This window comes from Stigmatopora nigra, chromosome 8 (assembly GCF_051989575.1).
Source record: "Stigmatopora nigra isolate UIUO_SnigA chromosome 8, RoL_Snig_1.1, whole genome shotgun sequence".
In the NCBI taxonomy this organism is placed as follows: Eukaryota; Metazoa; Chordata; class Actinopteri; order Syngnathiformes; family Syngnathidae; genus Stigmatopora; species Stigmatopora nigra.
The window spans coordinates 8,380,003-8,399,650 of record NC_135515.1 but is presented as its reverse complement, the minus strand read 5'-3'; the positions used below and the strand labels follow the sequence as shown (position 1 = coordinate 8,399,650).

Genomic DNA, 19,648 nt, shown 5'->3' with positions numbered 1-19,648 from the left:
ACATAATTCAGAATTCCAGCTCAATAGAAATGTTCAGTTCCCCATACCACAAAATGAGACATTCATTCACTTTCAATTGAAATTTTATATCACACAGTATGGACCTGACATTGATATGTATATAAAATGCTGAGATTTTCCTTAGAGAACATTTTAGTGAGGGAAAAAACATGGAAGATGTTCTCCCTAATCAAAATGCTTACACTGATTTATTCATTATGTGATTAATACTTTCGCAATGAAAGCTCCCTGTTGTTGTTGCCAAAATGACACTGGCTTCACAATCATACACCATGATTTGTTCGTGAATTATTTAGAATTCCGTATTCTTCCGGTTGCTGACACCTGACTTTTATTTTGTCCTCAAATGTGGGCGCCCTGTGACAGTCTGGCTAAATGGTCCAAGTCTGCTTCCTCGAGCGATTTTGTCATCATACTGTCGCCCTTCACTGTCCTGGACTGCTTGCACTGGATGAATAATGGCATATTAATATTTTAAATTCAGCCAGGGTGCATTAACATAAATATTCACTCAACGATCTGCTTAGATCAACGGTCACAAACCCGAGGCTCTGAACGTAGCAACAGGACATCTGGTGTGTGTGCGTGTGTGTGTGTGTGTGTGTGTGTGTGTGTGTAACAGCATTTTGATTGCCTAAGAGCTGATTGACAGACAGTATTTACTAACAAAGCTTCATCCTATCAACCCTAACTGAATGCATTCTGAAAAGGTCAAACGTATAAACATACATCGCTGGAAATATGCATTAACATGCAGCGAAGGAAATGTCAGCCAATTCCTCTCCAGCAGTACATGCACGCACACTATTTAGCAGCACCGTGAATCTGTGATTTTGTGTTGTAACAAGGGTGCCTAACGAACCCGCCTCTCTTCTTCCGAGAGAATAATAATGCCCTCTCGGAGTGAAGCTGGTGATAGCAAATTGACATCTGTTAATGTCACTTGTGACCACAAAGTGCAAAACAACTGCAGTCCTACTACATTCCCATACACACACACACACACACACCTTCCAAAATAAAATCCAACACAGCTACATTGCAGTTGAATTATGTGTTTTGTGAAAAAAGGACAATTAAAATGTTATTATTAGTCATCCATCCCCGTCTATTCATTTTTCTTCTACTGGATTATCCCAAGACAAGTCACTGGGTAGGAATTTAAGCATGAAATCCCATACTATGAGTCAAGAGAACCCCATTATTCGGTTACAAGCAGGGATGCAATGCACAGACCACCAAACTGGTCATTGTCTGTATAATTATTCAGAAATCAACATTGGCACAAGTGTCAGGTTCTAATTAAGTTTTATAGTGCAAGATGATGGTGCTGGCATTGCTATGGTGAGGGGATAAATAGGTTTAGATATTATTATTTTGCTTCATAGTCTTTGTAATGCAAAGGGGATGTATTATTGTGCATTTGACCGATCCCAGAAATTGATTATTACAAAATGGTTTAAAAAATGTCCAAGCAATAGAATAGAAAGAAGCTCACTCGCACTTTATAGATTTTACAAACCCACGCCAGTTGAAGTCCCTTCCTGATTTCCCTAAGGTACCATTCCCAATAAGCTAAGATGAAAGGAGTCCCATACACGATAACAAGTTTAAGAGTCAAAACGGAAGATGTTACTCTGTTTGCTTAAATCATTCAAACTACATCAGGGGAAACATATTTATGGAGAGGAATGATCACGGAAAGACATATCTCCTACAGAATACAGAGGTGGAAATAATTTAGAGGCACAGCTGTTGTGTGTATCTAAATTTGGAATTCAAAAAACACAACCAAATACAATTGGCCAAATGGTCAAAACTTTGCTTTGAAGACAATAACTCATTTGAAAGAAGGCCTTTGTGAATTACCAAAGATTGTCAATGGTTAGATAAGAATTGTGAAGTACTAGCATTATAAATACTACTTTTGATGGTTTAATGCTGAAGTGTTGGGAAATACATGAGCAGAATCTACAAAAGAATGGTGCATCTTATTTTTCTGGATGCCCTAGTTTGGCTGGCCACAAGACACACAACAGCTTTTTTTTATGTCAACACTAGACATGCATTGACTCATCCCCGCCTAAATTCCAGTGCAAGATTTGAATAATTTGAATAATTGATTGAACGAAAAGTAGAAGTAAATTGGTCAATGAAATCAAAGGGCATTTAGGGTGGCAAAAGGGTCAAAATAACAAAGCATTGAAGCTTTAAATGTGTGTTCAATTTCAGTTTGCAGACACAAGTTGATGATAAATAGTATGTAAGACGTACAAAATACCAACTGTTATTTTTCTTTTAGTTTTGTATGGTGCCAAGTAAACACAAGCAGATTATGAATTGTTTGTGTATTTAAAAAAATATTGAATTGTTTTAATTACTCAAGTCCTAATTGGAAGTGCTCAATATGGCATTTTACTACATGCTGTTTATTATATGCCACAATGTGTTGGACCTTCGGTTTATCTCGTCAGATAAAATGTAATTAAAAAGAAAACAAAATCATGTTACTGCAAACATAATCTATAGACATACACCACTGGGAAATAGTATATATAAGCAAACATCTTCATTATTTGTTTTAGGAACTAACATTTTATGATAAGATGCATGCTTAATTTTTACATGATCCAATCTTTGTTATAAAAAAAACTGGGCACTTCTTCAAAAATTCAGTCCAACTTTAGAACTAAAAATAATCTATAATTGTTTCAATATATTGCTAAGATTTGCTGACTATGTTTACTGTTTTGCCCTCACCTTACTTTCTCCTTCAACATCCTTTTTTCATAAATGGCCCGTTATTCTGAAAGTCTTTAACTTGTGAATATATATTGCCGTTTATACTGTCTATATTTGTACTTATTCGAGATGTAATTTTAAACCCGTAACATAATTCTGAACATTATGTTTGCCTCACAAAATCCATGCACCCATCGTTGGGGCCAGCCAAGCTAAGAAACACCTCAAGCGACAAGATTCACACCGTTGATGTTAACACATACCTCTACTCTAATCTTTAGATAAAGATGATCTACTTTGGACAAACTTAATGTGTTTTATATTAATATTTCAACTGTTCATTGACAGCTGCCTGCTTGATATCTTGCATTTAATTACATCTACTGTCTCTGTTTTTCTAGGATGATTCCCTCCAGTACCAATGACTTCCTGGTTCGTGACCTAGCTGCTGGGAGAAGCTATGACCTCTGTGTCCTTGCCGTGTTTGACGATGTTGTCACCTCACTGACTGCAACGCGTCCCCTGGGTTGCTTGTCATTCACAACAGACACAGAGTTCAGCCAGTGTCAGGCATTACACAGTCACTTCTTGGGAGGAACAATGATCATCATCATCGGTGGAATTATAGTGGCCTCTGTTCTGGTTTTTATTATAATATTGATGATAAGATACAAGGTTTATAGCCACCAAGGGACAGCCCATCGAAAAGCTGCCATTTCTGCACCTGTGCCAAGACAGCAGAGCAATGGCCAGGGGGCTGCTAGTCAGGCCCAAGTCTTGCCTCGCTCTGTTTCAAAAATGACGGACAGTCAGGACGAAGAAGCAGTGGGTCCGTCTCGGGCCGTGTCACCTAGCAACACTCTGAGGGACACTGTTGCATTGGTCGTGGAGGAGGCAAGCGGGCGGAACAGAATGACACGGACTGACTCTACAGCCAATGAAGAGTTGCTCTCACCCAACAAGGCTCGCTTCAGCGGCCGGGTTGCCATTGAGATGAAAAACAGACCGCCATCTGTCACCAAAGAGCCCACATCCCCCAAGGAACTGGCAGGTAGATAGTCGACAGACAATGAGCACAGATAACCGAGAGGGGCTAAATGAGCAAAATAAAGTTCTTAGGGAAAGAACGTACTATACTAGTATATAAAGAAATGAGGATGTGTGGAACAGGAAATAAATCGAGGGTGAGAAAAAATTCTAAAGAGTGTGAAATGATTCAAGAGTCTAAGATAGAATTTGTTAAGGGCAGAGTGAGTGTGAAAGAGTGGTCAAAATAAGCTATCCTTGTAAATTTAAATGGGACTGAAGATGTTAAAAAAAAGAAAAACAACACGATTTGCAAGGTGCATTTACAGTTATTTTTTATCCTTGGCTAAAACACTTAATACTTAACTATTTGGGGGAAATTATTCGTGGTGGTTTATAGATTAAAATCTTATGGATGTGATTATAATTCTGTTATACATTATATTACCAATACCTATGAAGATTGCAAAAGTATCCACAACTAAAGTACAAATACTTAAAATTACAAAACTATGTGTTTGTAAATGATAAGTATGAAAGAATGGCAACCATTTCAAGATCTATATTGTGCCTTGCCCTTAGTCAGTTGAGATCCAGGACCCACATCGACTCTCATGAAGATAAGCGTGGCAAATGAATGAATTAATGTGGTTTATAAAATATCAATTATGGGCAAACAATATCACTTTGCCACAACAATAAGACAAATAATATATATTATACCTGTTTTCAAATATAGAAAGGCTAAATAAAAAGTAATTAAACCAACAAACAAGTAAGGTGGAAATTGAAATATTTAGGCAATTATAAACTGTCTGTCTGTCTGTGTGTACTTTTTTTTTTATTAGCAGTTTAGATCCTCCTCTCTTTACTGATTTCTTCGTGAATGTGATTTATTTGCCTTTGAAACCTCAAATGGGTAACAAAGTATCATGACTGCAGGGAGAATGTTAGTGATACGGAGTTCTCGCACACAAACTACGCAAAGGGGGGAATTATTCTGCGAGTGAAAGTGCTTAACGATAACGGCTGTGGAGGGATTTAAAATGTAAAGAAAAGTTGGCTTGCTTTGTGGGCAAACAAAAAGTCTTGCAACAGCAATGACAAAACTAATTGATTTAAAAATCTAGTAATAAAAACTGAAATATAGCACATTGTTTACTCGAAAAATGAATAGGAGCAGAAAGACATCACTGTGACTGAGTCATAAGAAATGTCCTGGCCTGGATTTTTTGATTCAACCGTGCTTCACTAACAGTGAGACATTCACATTGTATTAATGCATTTTATCAAAAGGAAAAGTTCCAAGGCGTACAAATGACTAAAGGCAAATGTTCATCAGCATCATGAAACCGTTTTCTAAAAATACTAGAATCCAACTTCAGATCTTTCCCTTAATGCCAGAGGCATCATTTCGACCTTTTGAGCTCTTGTCACCACGTAACATACAACTCCAATTCAAATGAAGATGAGATTTTGTGTTAAACATTTAAAATATGAATGGAAAAATTGCAGGTTATATTCAATTTATATTCCAATCAATACAGGAAAATATATGTAACTTTACTGTTGAAACTGATAAATGTTATCGTTTTCAGAAAATAGCCATTAACTTAAAATTTGATGGTTGCTTGGAAGGCAGCATATGTTTCTTCAAAACCTGCGTGTACCTTTCAGCATTAATAGTGCATTCACAGATGTGTAAGATACCCTTGCCAATGGCACAAACACAGATGCTGGCTTTTAAACTTTGTGTCCATGGCAGTCCAGATGGTTCTATTACTGTTTGGGCCAGAAAGCATGACATGCACAATTTCCAAAAAACAATTTGAAATGTGGATTTGTCAGACCACATAACACTTTCCACTTTGCATCTTAATTGAGCCTGGACTCAGAGAAGCCCGTGGCGTTTCTGAGTGTTGTAGATAAATGGCTTTTACTTTGCATAGTATGATTTTAAGTTCCACTTACCGATGTAGCACTGAACAGTTTTTACTGACATTGTTTTTGCAAATTTTCCTGAGCCCACATGGTGATATCTTTTAGACTTTCATGTCAGTGTTTGATGCAGGGCCACCTGAGGGATTGATGGTAACAGCCCCTTTAATGTCAATCATGACACCTACTTGTTCCCAAGTCGCCTGTTCACCTGTGGGATGTTCCAAACTGGTGTTTGATGAGCAATACTCAACTTTTAGTCTTTTTTGCCAGCTGCCTCAACTTTATTGGAACATGATGCAGCCATAAAATCTAAAGTTAAAAATTGTTTGCTAAAAGAAGCAATGACGTTAATCAATGTGAACATTAGATATAGTGCCTTTGTTTTCAATTTAATAGAGTTTGAATATTATTTGTAAATCATAATAATACTTTTCTTTGTATATGTTTAACACAAAATCCTAACTTCATTGAATTGACGATCATACATCACATATTAAATATTGGAGCTATTCACTGACAAAAAAAATTAATATTGTCAAAATATTCTGATGCACTAAAAGAAATTACACGCATTGACAACAGAATTGTGCATGTTTATGTTAGTGAATATTATTAAATATGAAACAGCATGGTTGTTGAATGCTATGCATTTCCCTAGGGGCCCAGTGTGTGTGTAACTGCTGTTTATGTGCACACAAATAATGTAATGTCATACCATTCCACAGCCTAGAGTAATGTAATCAAGACGTTATCAAAAGCTAACAAAAAAGCCTATAGTTTTCCCATCAAGTGCGTACATGGCACAGGTTTGTAAAATCAAACACCTTGGCCTGGAGACTGTTTCTACAAACAGTGAAAGAATGCTTTGTTCTGAGGGGCTCAGTCGAATCCAGCACGGCTCTACGATAGGATGCCAACTGTGCAACAAGTTCAGTTATTTAATTCACAACACAAAATTATTCATTGGGCTCAAACACACTGCCAGTGGACTCAAGAACTGTTACGCACGTGCTTTGGGATGAGTTATTGCTATTCTAGCTTGCAGTTTGGTCTGGATTTGACCATTGCCAGCAAGTTCTTTGAGAAGCAGGCTCCTTAGATCCCGCGAAAAGAAGATGTTTTGTAGAGAACTAATCTTCCAAGAAAAGGTTCCATAAAAGTCATGATACCTTGACACTGCAGGAGTAAGCAGATAGTTGTCTGCGTAGTAGAAAAGCAGGGATAAAACTGAGGAGCATCCTAAACTTGTAACCTGTGTTTACTATTAGTACATGAGGATTTTTCTGGGGTCCCTAGTAACTTGAGGCAATAGGAAACTGCCTAGTGTTGCCGTATAGTAAGTCTGCCACTGGCTACAGACTTGCATGACAGAATCCAATCATGTTGTCAATTGAAAGATAGTAGATTGCAGAAATCAATCTAACACTCTCTACTTGCCTCCAGACCATAGTTACCATGTTGGCCTGATACTACCCTGAATATGACGAATATAATATATTAGAGTTTGTTCTCCCGAGTATGAAGAAAAAGGGTACTCGAAAGAAATTAACACTGGCTGTTTTGTAAGATCTACATGCTCAAAAATGCACAGAAAGGCTAGGTATGATTCTCAACAGTTCCATAAATACACAAATCCCCCAGAGCTGATTTCTACCATTATAAACTCTCCCAAATGAACTTCCCCTCCAACCACAATATACTGAAGAAATTACAATTGTTTAATGGAGACATTATTTCGCACATCAAACCGAAACAGCTTAAGTTGAATCCCTTATCATTGACTGGTAACTCATTCAATTAGCCTCTGTGAGTGGGTTAAAATGAGGTGTCATTGAGCCCGCGATAATACCATTGAGGCGAAGGGAGATAGCGTAGTGGTTTAGTCATCTATTTCAGGGAAAGTTTTTACATTGAGAAACTCTGTCAGATTGTTGCTACCATTATAATTGAGCTATATACAATATATTTTCAGTCATCAAGTCTGAGTCGTGTATGTGTGCATACACACACACACACACACACACTTATATGTATATACACGGTATTAGTTACTACAGAAATGGGCTAGGATTTAATGAAAAACAATAAAATTCTATGAGTAAATGAGCATGACGCATTCGTCATATGCACCAAAATAACTATAGTGACACATCAATTGCCCTAACTCTTTTCTGACCTAAACTGACTTATAACAGTCAGTCTATTTAAAATCCAATGACTACAGACTTGTGGAACAATTGTCTTGGTATTTCTGCATCTCAAACAAGTGACAGCTGTCACATACCTTCTATTCTTTGCTTTTCTTCTGCATTCACTGTGTGGCACTTGTAGGGCAAATCATAACGATGAGTAACATTCAAATGCATTTACGTTTCTCGGGGTGTAAGAAGAGACTGTGATACATTTCACTTCTTGCTGCATTGCAGAGACAGAAAACACTGATCTGATCAGAGTCAGATCATTTGAAGAACATGGCTTGTTACGGGTATAAAAAGACCTACATTGAAAGCTCAGGAATGAAACCCAACAGAAGAGAAAAGAAAGTGATATTTTAGTTTATTTGGGTTTAAATATATTGGGTTTTTTTGTGATATATATCCCTTCTCCGAAATGTGCCCCTTCACTACCAAGGATTTTAGTTTCATAAAATTATCCTGGAAACGGTCTATGATCTGGTCAGAAGTGACTCATATAGGAAGCATGACCAAGCCACAACTACTCGGTGTAGAAGAACAGTAGCTCTACTCCCTCACAGTGTATCACAGGCGGATTAACTCTTTATCCTTTCTCTAAGGGAAAGTCCAGCCACCTTGTTACTTGTATTCATTATCTAGTCCCTTGAGTTACTACCAAGAGCTAGTGACTCAAGGTGAGAGTAGAAGTGTATATAGAGAAAATTAATCCTTGCTAAAGTCACGTCATTTCATCTCTTTTACCATTTAAAAAAATACCCACATTTTGTTAATCTGCAAGATGTACATGAGTGCAATCCATGGCTCCAGATTCTCAAATAAATTATTGTAAACTTGACTGGAAAATCAACTCTGCTGATGATGTTCAAAGATGCCACCAGTGTCACATCATCTTTAAATAGCAGATATAATATCTTTAGGACACCTGCTAAACCCTGACTGCACCAAAAAATTATGTACATAAAGATAATATATAAAACCTAAAGGCCAGCCTTGGTGGAAGCCAAGGGCTATTCATGTCCACGTAGATTTGAATGAAATTAAAATGAATATTTAAATAAAATTAAAAAGTCACGTCCTCGGGTGGAAGGTTGGATGACAAAAGTGGATCTGTCTCATAGCTTGGAAATCCTAATTATAATTAGTTTGCAGCCTTCTATTTGGACTTTCTTTGGTAGGGTTTGTGTATTCCAATTCCCTGCTATAATAGAAAAAGATTTTTGTGATTGTATGTTCAGACTGGAAATCTTCCATAGGTGTTATGTAATGTGGGAATTCTGTGGTTGTCCATAAATAGCCAGGTCATACACCACAGCTCAACAATCATCTATAATAGGCTCCAGCACACTCATAACCCCCAAGAGGGCACTGTCAGTGTTGTAAAAATGGAATATGTAATTAATTCAAAGCCATCATTTTAAAATATTTAAGATTCAACAGATATGCAATTTCTGTGTCCTTAGAAGCAAAATATCTACGTTTCTTCAAAAATCATCTTGCCCACTTGGTGCACTGCTGTTGTCATAGGCCACAATCCTGGCTGACAAAATGTGGAACACATTAAATAAGCTAATGGCAAGAATAGTACAGTTTGTACTAATTGGACGGCGTACAAATTAGGGTCGTAAACAATACAAAACTCACGATTCAAATGACTGTGTATGAATGTTTGTGTTAATGGTTGAAAGGAGGCTATTATTAAGACTTTTGGCAATCAGAGTGAAGAAGCGTCCCATTTTTACAATTAATTGAACATTATGCCTGATAGCCGGCTCCTGGAATTTATCAAACTGGTAAACAAACACGGATCTCATGTTTAGCAATTTGCTGAGCCCTACTCAGAGAGATTATACTTTAATCTTATCACCTATCTAATAAACAAATCACTGTGACATAAACAATCAAAAGCAGCGTGTATATTAAATAAAGGGGAGGGGGGTACAATATAATTTAGGACTCAGATTACAGTAGAACCACGTCACACGCCAATAAAAAAGGTTTATAATCATGACCACTCAACAAACTAAGAGTATTCGTTCATAGTATTAGGAAAGGTATGGTTTAATGCTTGCATAGCCATCAATTGCCACAATTTCCAACTGGGAAGAATCAACCACTTGATATCTATAATCCCTCACATTTAAAAAGGTAAAACATTCCCCCCTCAGAAGTCAATGTAATCTCATATGCGAAGTGTGACTCTATGTATGCACAAAATTCAGGGTCAGCCACTAAAACCCTGCAGGTCTGTGAATGCATTTGAGAGATGTAATGTGCAAGGTTTAACCGCCTCAAGCAAGGGCAACAGTGCAAAATCCCACAAGGTTAGCCAAGATAGTAAAATAGTTCATTTCCACAAGAGGATGTGTTTGACTGTGAAAGCAATGTGTGTTCTCCCGATGGCCAATCTATGACCTTCTAACCTGTCTTTCCCCATCTGCCTTAAAAATGTCATTACTCCTTTTTGTGTCAACCCTCATGTCTGGCTTCATTCATTACTGATGTCTTTGAATGCTCCTCCCACTTTGTGCCTGTGGCTGTGTTCCATCCACCCTTAGTCATTTATTCTTTAGTCCCCTCATCTTGGATTTATCATTACAATATTCTAGTTTGTCTACATTGCTGATTCTGTCTTTCTTTCTGTCTCTGATGCTTCCTCTAGCAGACGAAGGATATCCCCGTAGTTTCGAGTGGAGAAATTTTAAGATTTGACAGTCAACTGGCCTCACAAAGAGTAACGATGACACATTTTTAAGCACCCCTTTCCCCTCCAAGTTTTCCCCTCTTTTAGAATATTGTCTTCCTTTGACCCAAAAGTTTATATCTTGAGCTCTTACTATTGTATGCATATTTTCTGGACAGTAAATCACTCTGGAGTGGAAGTTGTACTAGTAAAAAATGTCCCATTATGGGTTGAATTTAAGAAGAAAAAAATATATATATACGTACATTAGTCCTGTGTGCCTTACATTTGAACATTGATTATGGTCCAAATATTACTGTCATTAAAATGGAGACAACAATCCTGCTGACGTGTAATATATAAATATTTTACTTTGTGTTGATTTGGCTTCAGGGTAATGTCTATCTAATCGATCTTATCGTTTCACTAACCCCACAGTCCCACAGGAATATAAATTATATTTCTTTGGAGAATCTGTAGTCCATTCATTCCACAAAACAAGATAAAACTACAGGGTCATCATAGCATAAACGACTTTGGTCTTTTTCCCCTACTCCTGCAACCATTTATTCAGCCTGATAATCTATTTTATTTTTGTCTCTTCCCTGTATGTCGTTTTTCCTCAGTCTTTTTCAACATTTTGATTTTTAAGAAATCTTTCCTCTTTTCGGTTCATGTATGCTCTTACATTTCATACATTTTGACTTGCGCCTTATTCTTACATCATGCCTAATCCTATATTACCTTTTCTATCGCAATGCACTAAAATTACAACCCATTTGTCATTTCCACCCATCTCATTGCTGCTTGATCTCTTACAGTATGTTATTTGATGATAGAAAAGATGAGGGTGTTGGGTAAAGGATCTTGTTGGGAGGGTAATGGCACACAAGTCAGCAGGGATGTGCTGAGGTTTTGATGGATGAATACAGTTGGAGAACGCACTGAAAACATGCTCCTTCATTCTTCAGCTAAGGCTTACCAGCGCTAAATAAACGCTTGAGAAAATATTTTTCAGACAAATGTAGTTAAGGATGTTCTCTTGACAAATGTACACATTGCAAATAGCATATGTTCCAATAACCTGTCAGACCAAAGGACAACTCCATCCATCTCAAGGCTATTGCCTTTCCTCCACATTGCCAAACTAACAACAATGAAAAAGTAAATGCATTTTATACTCCATGTTTAATTACTCCAGCGATTGGATTTGGCATTAAACAAAGCAACCTTTGGTCACTGTCATTTTTCGTTTGCATATATACATAAAGACCTACATAGTGAACATACGTCTTGTGATAATCAACATGGATATAACTCAATAAAACACTACCAATCTGACTGTGAGACAATCTAATAAACCGGTTCTGAATTTGCGACATATTGACATAAGAGTAGTTTGCCTTTTCTTCCTGTGATAAGGTGGGGGTTTTTCTTGGTAATATGCATGTTAACGGATTACTCTAAGTTCTCCCCGTGTTATTGGAAGTATAACAAGAAAGTGACCAGGTAGAAAGTGGATGGCTGCATGGACAATTACTTCATACATCATTCAATCAATGTGTGACATTTTTAGCATTTTGGCTCACAATCTCGACTCAACCAAGGCCCTAGGAAACCAGAGTCATCAGAGTGCCTGTTCTAAAAATATCTCACCAGGGACAGAACATTGATTTTTTGTTTTATTTTTATAATGGACAGGGGTAATGTGTTGCATTGCAATATTAGCCATTCAAAATATTACAAATGCTGGCCCCTTCAGTTAATTGTACTTAATCTGTACCCCTGTTCGTTTTTTTCCATATCATTGCCTTTCTATTTCCTTTATCAAGCCTTTTCCTTTTTTAAGTTCTCTATGACTCCTAATTGTTTCCTTGATGAGTACACGTGATTACTTATTCGGGCATGCCATAAATATACTTCGCTTCTCTATTTAAATCTCAAACTTGTCTTCTTTTCTCTCATTGCTTTAGAACACTGAAGTATTTGGTCTGAGTTGTTGACTTGAAGAACAGACATTACCATCTTGGGGAAGAAAAGAGACACAAGAACAAAGCACCCCTGTCCTATTTGTCTTGTTTCCTGTACCCATTGTTGTCTTTTCATGAAGGTTACCTTTTTTCTAATTATCATGGTTCTAGTTTCTTGATTGGATTACAATGGCAAAGATTATCAATGGAAATTGACCTGTTTCCAGATAGATCCACTTCTTAGTAGGATTGTCTTGATCACGTCTAATGGAACACATTTGTACTCAAATGCTTACTTATCCTTATTCAAGCAGAAATTCAAGTCAAAGTTGATACTACGGACAACAGAGGACCAAAAAAATGAAAAACCTGAAAAGCTTGCAAATATGTATATTGCATACTGTAAAGTATCTTCAATTGGACAAGTACTGAGCAGATAAGAGAAAATAGAACAGCTGCCTTTCAAAGCTCCTTCAAGTTGGATCAACAAATGCTGAGCACTGGTGTTTTGCTTTAAATACTGCTCTCATCATAATAATCCTAATTGCAACTTCAGGAACACTGGCAACTTGCAAAGTCAACATTTCTTTCTCCTATTTAATCAAATCCAAAAAGGCAGGTGAGCTACTGCAAGATGGATTTCCACTTTGACACCATTGTATCATCAGGTTCATTCTGGACAATTCATACCCCAAAATTGACTCTAAGAAAAAAAAAGGAGCCTTACGTATGGCCTGGAAGGACAAAGGATAAAATATTTTCTCCCTAATACGGCATGGACAAAACTGGACTGTACCAAACAGATCATCTTTGTCCAAGTCTAAAATCTTTCCATCAGTCCAGCCTATTATCAGAGAGAGACCAGGAAGGAGCTGCGAGAGATTAAACACTTCCTTCCACCTTTCTGGCTCCCCTTTGAATCCAGGTGAGTAATATTCGAGTTAGCCCATTAGCCTAAAGAGACGAGCAGTTCACTGAAAACTCGTGTCACATGATAAAGACCTAGGTGTCTTAATTAGTGTTAAATGTGCTGACCCACTGACAGTCAAACTGGTCATCCATTAACTGTTTCTCACACTACCTCCCAGACACACTGATTGTTCAAATGCTTTCTAATTGCTGTCAGATTGACAAATGCAGGGTCAGTCTTGTAAAACAAAGTATTTTGTACAACACTTCCTGATAATATCTCAACAGGCTAGGATTACATTAAGTATTTTCTTTCATTGATTTTAGCCTAGGTATAGAACTGATATTTGTCCTGATAAAATGTTTTTCGTGTATTGTGTACTGGCTATTTGGGCATACGTTTTGTCAGGGCAAAAAATGATAGCTGCACTTTGTGGCTTAGGAAACAAATTGTGACTCACCATTTTGAAGAAGTTCCGTCTGCCAATTTAAGTGTAGAGTTGATAGTTGCTCAGTCTGATTCTTCTCAATTTCATGTTCTCCATCTGTGAAAATTGCAGTCCAATATGAAAAAGCATCCCCTTTTTGCTGTTCAGTTCATGAAAATGGCAACATGTTGTTATCACAGCCTAAATGTAGAGGAAATAAGTTCTCTGCATGTGGTCGGATAGGTAATACTGCAAGACATGATTCATCCCTAGGCTAGAGAGGTTCTGGTGAGAATGTGGTCATTCAAACATTTTGAGTTTTTACTCAAACAGGAGCCAAAAGCCACTTGCTTGCTTTTACAAACACACAAATGACATGTAGTGATATAGCACAAAGTGGCTAGACACTATTTACCTGTGGCCTAACAGTAGAATATTCAAATTTTAATTAAGATGATTGAGGTAAAGAATAAACTCTCTCTGACCACATCTGATTTGTCTTTTTAAGTTTAAATGTTTTCTCGTTAGTGTCATACCAAATTCAATAATTTTCAAGTAGCACAGTCAATTTTTAAACCCCTTTTTCGGATGTATAATGTCACTATTTCTTCCTTCAAATACCTGTTAAACTGGTATCATTCAGGTAGTAGATCATGACTTTTTTATTGAGTGGTTTGTGATGTAAGGTTATCCCTGAATATCAGTGCTGGAGATTTTCTTGTGAGCAAGATGAAATGATGAGATAGCTGAAATGATGAAATGCTGTGTGGCATTTAAAAATGGATGTGTGATTGCTCTCTAATGCCCTAGTAGTTTGGCAGATTTAGAGTAGGATGCCAATACTAGTGTTCTTTCATATGTCAGTCTGAATTGGGCCAAGAGAAAATAAGCTTTACCTGTTCTTATTCATGCCTCTATCACAATATTATGTTAGACCTTTTACAATTGGACTGGTGTCTAGTGTGAGGATGCCAAGCTGGCAGGAAAATTAAAAGAACCTAATAATGTATGCCTGTGCTGAAACACGAAACACCAATCAGGTGGAAGAATAAAAAGGCCAACAACAACTATGCAATGAGATTTCACAGATCTGGATGGATGCCTAGATAAAAAGTAAAATGAACACAGAAGACAAAATCCAAACTCAAAACATTGATATGATATGAAAGACCCAGACAGATTCTGGCAGATTTACTAGGGGGGGAAAAAAAACAGCTATTTTCTGGCAAGAAGCGACACTTAGAAAATGCTTTACAGCAATGGAAATGTGAACTTGGACTTTATGATGTGATTGAAGAGATTGTGGCCAGTGAAGCAACTCTGCAATGTTATGGCAGTAATGCAAATCAGATTTTTGGCAGCAACGGTGTGAATGTTAATCAGTGAAGATTCAATGGGCAGCAGAAAGTGCAAGGTCCAGAAGCAAAATGCTTAAATAATTGATTTTGTAAAAACAACACTTTTTTTTTTATTTCAATTGAACATACTCTTATTCAAATATTAATGCACAGGTGTCAGAGTGTCATTTTAAAATTTGATTTCCCCATGCAAATCTTAAATTTCAACCTGCTATTTATGTATTATTAATATTATCATTATTATTATTAATTATCATTGTTATTATTATATGCACCTGCAGATATTTGTCCTGATAAAATGTTTTTCATGTATTGTGTACTTAGTAGTTTGTACTATTGTATTTGTATGTGTGTAAATGTGTTAATTGCATGTTTTGTGCTTCAAACGGCATGTGCATCATTAATGTCACTATTATATATATATACAAAAAGTACCCTGCTAAAATAACAATATTGATTTATTTATATCTTCTTTTTTTCTTTTTTGCAGGCCCAGATCTGTCATATCTGAAGATAAAAGCACATTTTGAAAAAAATAGACAGAAAGAAAACATCAGCACATCGTTTTCAGTCATCTGTCATCATCTTTTTTTTTTAACCCTTACCCCAACTGTTAAACATTGTTGTTGAATATTTTCATGTGCAGAACAAAACCTGGTATAAAAGTAAATGATGACAAGATGTTTACGGGATTGTTTGCATTGGTCTCAGCCCTATATACATCTTAACTGCGTCATTATTGTTATTATGGTTAAGAGTGTGAGCATAGTATGAAGTACCTGACATGTCATCTTGGGTTTCATTTGATTTCTGTGGGAGAATGTTCCATTTATGCTTTTTGGAACATGCCGCATGACCCGCACGAGCATCCCTTTCATTTTTCTTCACGCACTAGCCCATGCAGGTTGGGATTCATAATGAACAAGCAACGTACTACATTGAAAGTATTAATAACAATAATTTTTGGGAAGACCTGCCACAGAGAAATAAATATTTTTAACCTCTTGTGGAAGAAGTTGACCCTAAAAGACCACACTTCTTACCAACACACCTCCCTTCTGTGTATCCTTTTTTCTCCTTTATCTTTTCTATGTGTATATAAAACAATTTCAAATCTTATAGTTTTGTACATGTAATTTTTTAGTGTGTGTGAATATTTTTATTAAAAAAAGTGTGGACATTTCAACTGAGTAGCTTTTTGTTGAGTTGTTTTAGTTGTTCTTTGAGGACGACAAGAGAGTCATTTTTTTCCCTTCCACAAGTAAACCCGTGTATGAAATTGTATTGGATAGACAAATGTGTGGTTGGATTGTCAATGGTTATTTATTCTCAAAAAAAAAAATTAATACAAACCAAAGACATGTTTGAGTTTTTGGGAAAACCCAACCAGCAGGGCCTGCTGATTGCTGGAGAATAGAAATAGATTTGGTGTAGCACGATGGTGGCTAAATACTGGCGCTTCTCAGTTCTGAGATCAATCGTTCAATCCAGAGCCTAACGATACACACAGTGTTTTGGATGAGGATAAATGATATGGATAATGAATGAATGTAAAATGTGTAGAAAATGTAGAACATAATATTCTGGGCGTCTTCAAATGGGTTGAAATGGTCCAAAACTGCTTGCAATAATAAGCTCATTTAGGCAGTTTGTCAAAAAGCAGATCTGAAGATACAGCAACTGTGCCAGACTGTCAGCCTCCACAAGGTAATTGTGGAGATTATTTTTTGCCCACGAAAATGCCTTTAAAAACGATTCCAGTCAATGATGCAAGTTCAGATGTCAGTGGAGTCTAGCATTACCTGGTCAAACTGTTTTATCCCACCAATGTGTAGCTTTTTGTTGCTCAATATTTTAAAATACCTTCTAGGTTTGTTAGTGAAATAGGGTGGGGAAAGGATGGAGACACCACACATACTTTTAGACTCTTCTAAGCATAAAAAAGACCTTGCTATAAAGTCGCATATCTACTCATCCAAATAGTTGCAAGAATGGGAAACTGTAGAGAGCACAATAATTCAAATTGTAGCAATTATAAATAATGTATTAACCTCGTTTTATCTTGTTTGTCAGAACTGACCACCCCACCAGCGCCACACATACACACACTTTAATCAAGATGCTAAGTCGGGTGTTCATTATCTTCCTCATGGGTGCTAATAACGACGATGAACCGTTCCTAAATCTGTCTACGATAGCTAGCTCTCCTCTGCTTCAATTATCTTCTCATCAATTCTTCTCAGCACCTTTTGTGTTCCTGACTTTTTCGCCCTCCAATCTTTGCCTCTGTGGTCTTAAATCGTTGGTTTTCTGCCAATAAAAGATTAGCTCCCAGGCATGAATTGCTTCTTTAATTGCCTTTATTCAGTTTTTTTTAATTACTGGGAGGAATAATTCATTTTGCTCTTGGCAGTGCTTCAGCCATCACGTTTCATTTTCAAACCACTTTTGACATTACTATTAGGTATAAAAGTGCAAAATAGGGCAAAATGAGGGGGACTTAATTCCATATTGAATATTAATCAGATAAAACACAAATAATCTACTTCTATTACTAAGATTGAGGTAGTGTGAGCACCAGACTTTTATCGTCCATGGTTCATAGCGTATAATAATACTGCCAAGATAAACAAGCTCGCCATTGAAGGTGGCGGCAGAATGTCCGAAATGAGGACGATTTCTTTGAAAGAGTCAACAGGGACAATGAATGTTATTCCAGGTATGACATAAAGCTGTGTCAATGCAAGTGGTGATGATAATGCGACATACTGAACTGGTCTCATTCTGTTGCGATCTTTTTTTTGTTGTTGACAGTTTTGCTTCATTACCCGCAGGTGGCACAGGGAGGATTGCACTGGTGAGCAATTGTATTCAACTTTGGGTTTCAGGCCTGCCAGCAGCACATGAGTATTCTTGTTTATGGCTATTTGAGAAGAACAGTACTTATAGTTGTATCCTCCAAATGCCATGGAAAAAGCAGACGTTGAAAAATCAGGGTTCTGGATTTGGGGCATCCTTCAATTTTTTAATGATTTGGCACAGACCTTTACGCAAATTCGTGAAGTGGCCTACAAATGCACCCTTCGCAAGCCCTGAATTGGATGCAGCGATAGTTGGTTGCTAAACGAGGAAAATGTACCTCTTATGATGATGATAATCTGTACGCACTCCAAATATTTGCTAACGCTATAATTTAAAACAATGAAATGATCCCACTTTGTAACATAATACTTATGCACTTGATCAAAGCTGATAGTTTGTCAGACTGATAGGATTGGATAAATATTTGGAAGAAACCCATATACCCTAAGAAAACCCACACAAACCCAAGGAGAACATGCAAACTTCACACAACGACTACCCACCTGGGATCAAATCCTCAACACCAGAACTGTGAGGCCTATATTTAACCCACTCAACCGCCATGTGTATATAAAATGAAAAAACCCAAAGTGTAAGAATGAGGCAGAAAAATTGTTATGTACGATGCAGAGCACAAAAACTGGTTGTTGTTTGGAAAGCCCTCACTAGCATTGGCATTTCGCTTTTCGTAAACAATTATTTAAAAATTCCATTGCATATTTTGTTTTGTGTTTTTTTTTTTTGTTGAAAATAACTAAGAAACTGAATTGTTGTGTACTATATGACTTAAAACCAACTGAAAGTTTTCATTTATCTCAGTTTGCAGCTGATTAGTGGGTGTGTGTGTGAGCTGAACGTATCCTGCACTTCGTGACAGATGTTATGGAAAGGGGACACTTGGGGCAATGAATTAATTTCCTCCCACACTAAAGTTATGTACATGCAATGATTACTACGATGAGGCGTTCTCTCTGCTTAGTTATAATCAGTAAACTTCAGTGTTTATCAGTTGAGTACAATATGTTTTGCAGAGATTTTTTTATTTTATTTGAAACCAATAAGAAAAATATGTTGAAGTGAAATTGAAAACAACAGGTTAAAAAGGCATTTCTTAACATAACACTATCATTAAAAAAAACAATCATATAAAAATTTAACTTTCTGATCAAAATCAACGAGAAGGATCCCTCTCATCAGGAAGAGATTAAATGTGGCGGTAGGGTGTTGATTGGAGTATTAGTGCCTGTGGGTTCATGTCTTCTCAGCTCTTTTCACATTATTGTTTACATTCATGTGCCTTGAACTTTGCTAACGGAGCCATATCGCTGGTCTACCATCTGTTCATTAACCAACATGTGACTGGATCAGAATAGTTAGTGAGATTGGATCATCTACAAAGGTGAAACAAACCGGATATATATTACTTTATTAGAAACAATTTTATTTTGTTTCCACTCGGGGCATCAATATGCACTTTTAAAATTGAAGAATGTTGTCAAAAAACAATGATAAGGCT

General features: G+C 36.9%; 1 protein-coding gene and 1 long non-coding RNA gene across 3 annotated transcripts in view; one reads left to right on the top strand and one right to left on the bottom strand.

Moving 5' to 3' along the window:
• LOC144200051 (leucine-rich repeat and fibronectin type III domain-containing protein 1-like protein) overlaps positions 1-16,456 on the top strand; it is a 68,824-nt gene extending 52,368 nt beyond the window's left edge. Inside the window, exons 9-12 of one of the 2 annotated variants that reach the window (XM_077721938.1) lie at positions 3,165-3,814; positions 10,585-10,656; positions 12,579-13,500; positions 15,761-16,456. In XM_077721938.1, the coding sequence (XP_077578064.1) occupies positions 3,165-3,814; positions 10,585-10,634 (700 nt within the window). In that variant the 3' untranslated portion in view covers positions 10,635-10,656; positions 12,579-13,500; positions 15,761-16,456. The remainder of the gene's footprint in view (positions 1-3,164; positions 3,815-10,584; positions 10,657-12,578; positions 13,501-15,760) is intronic. The other variant, XM_077721940.1, reaches the window with a different exon arrangement.
• The window catches only part of LOC144200054 (uncharacterized), a 72,928-nt gene continuing 53,641 nt past the window's right edge, over positions 362-19,648 (bottom strand). Inside the window, exons 4-5 of the long non-coding RNA XR_013327028.1 lie at positions 13,946-14,029; positions 362-468 (exon numbers count right to left, since the gene is read on the bottom strand). This is a non-coding gene — a long non-coding RNA (uncharacterized LOC144200054). The remainder of the gene's footprint in view (positions 469-13,945; positions 14,030-19,648) is intronic.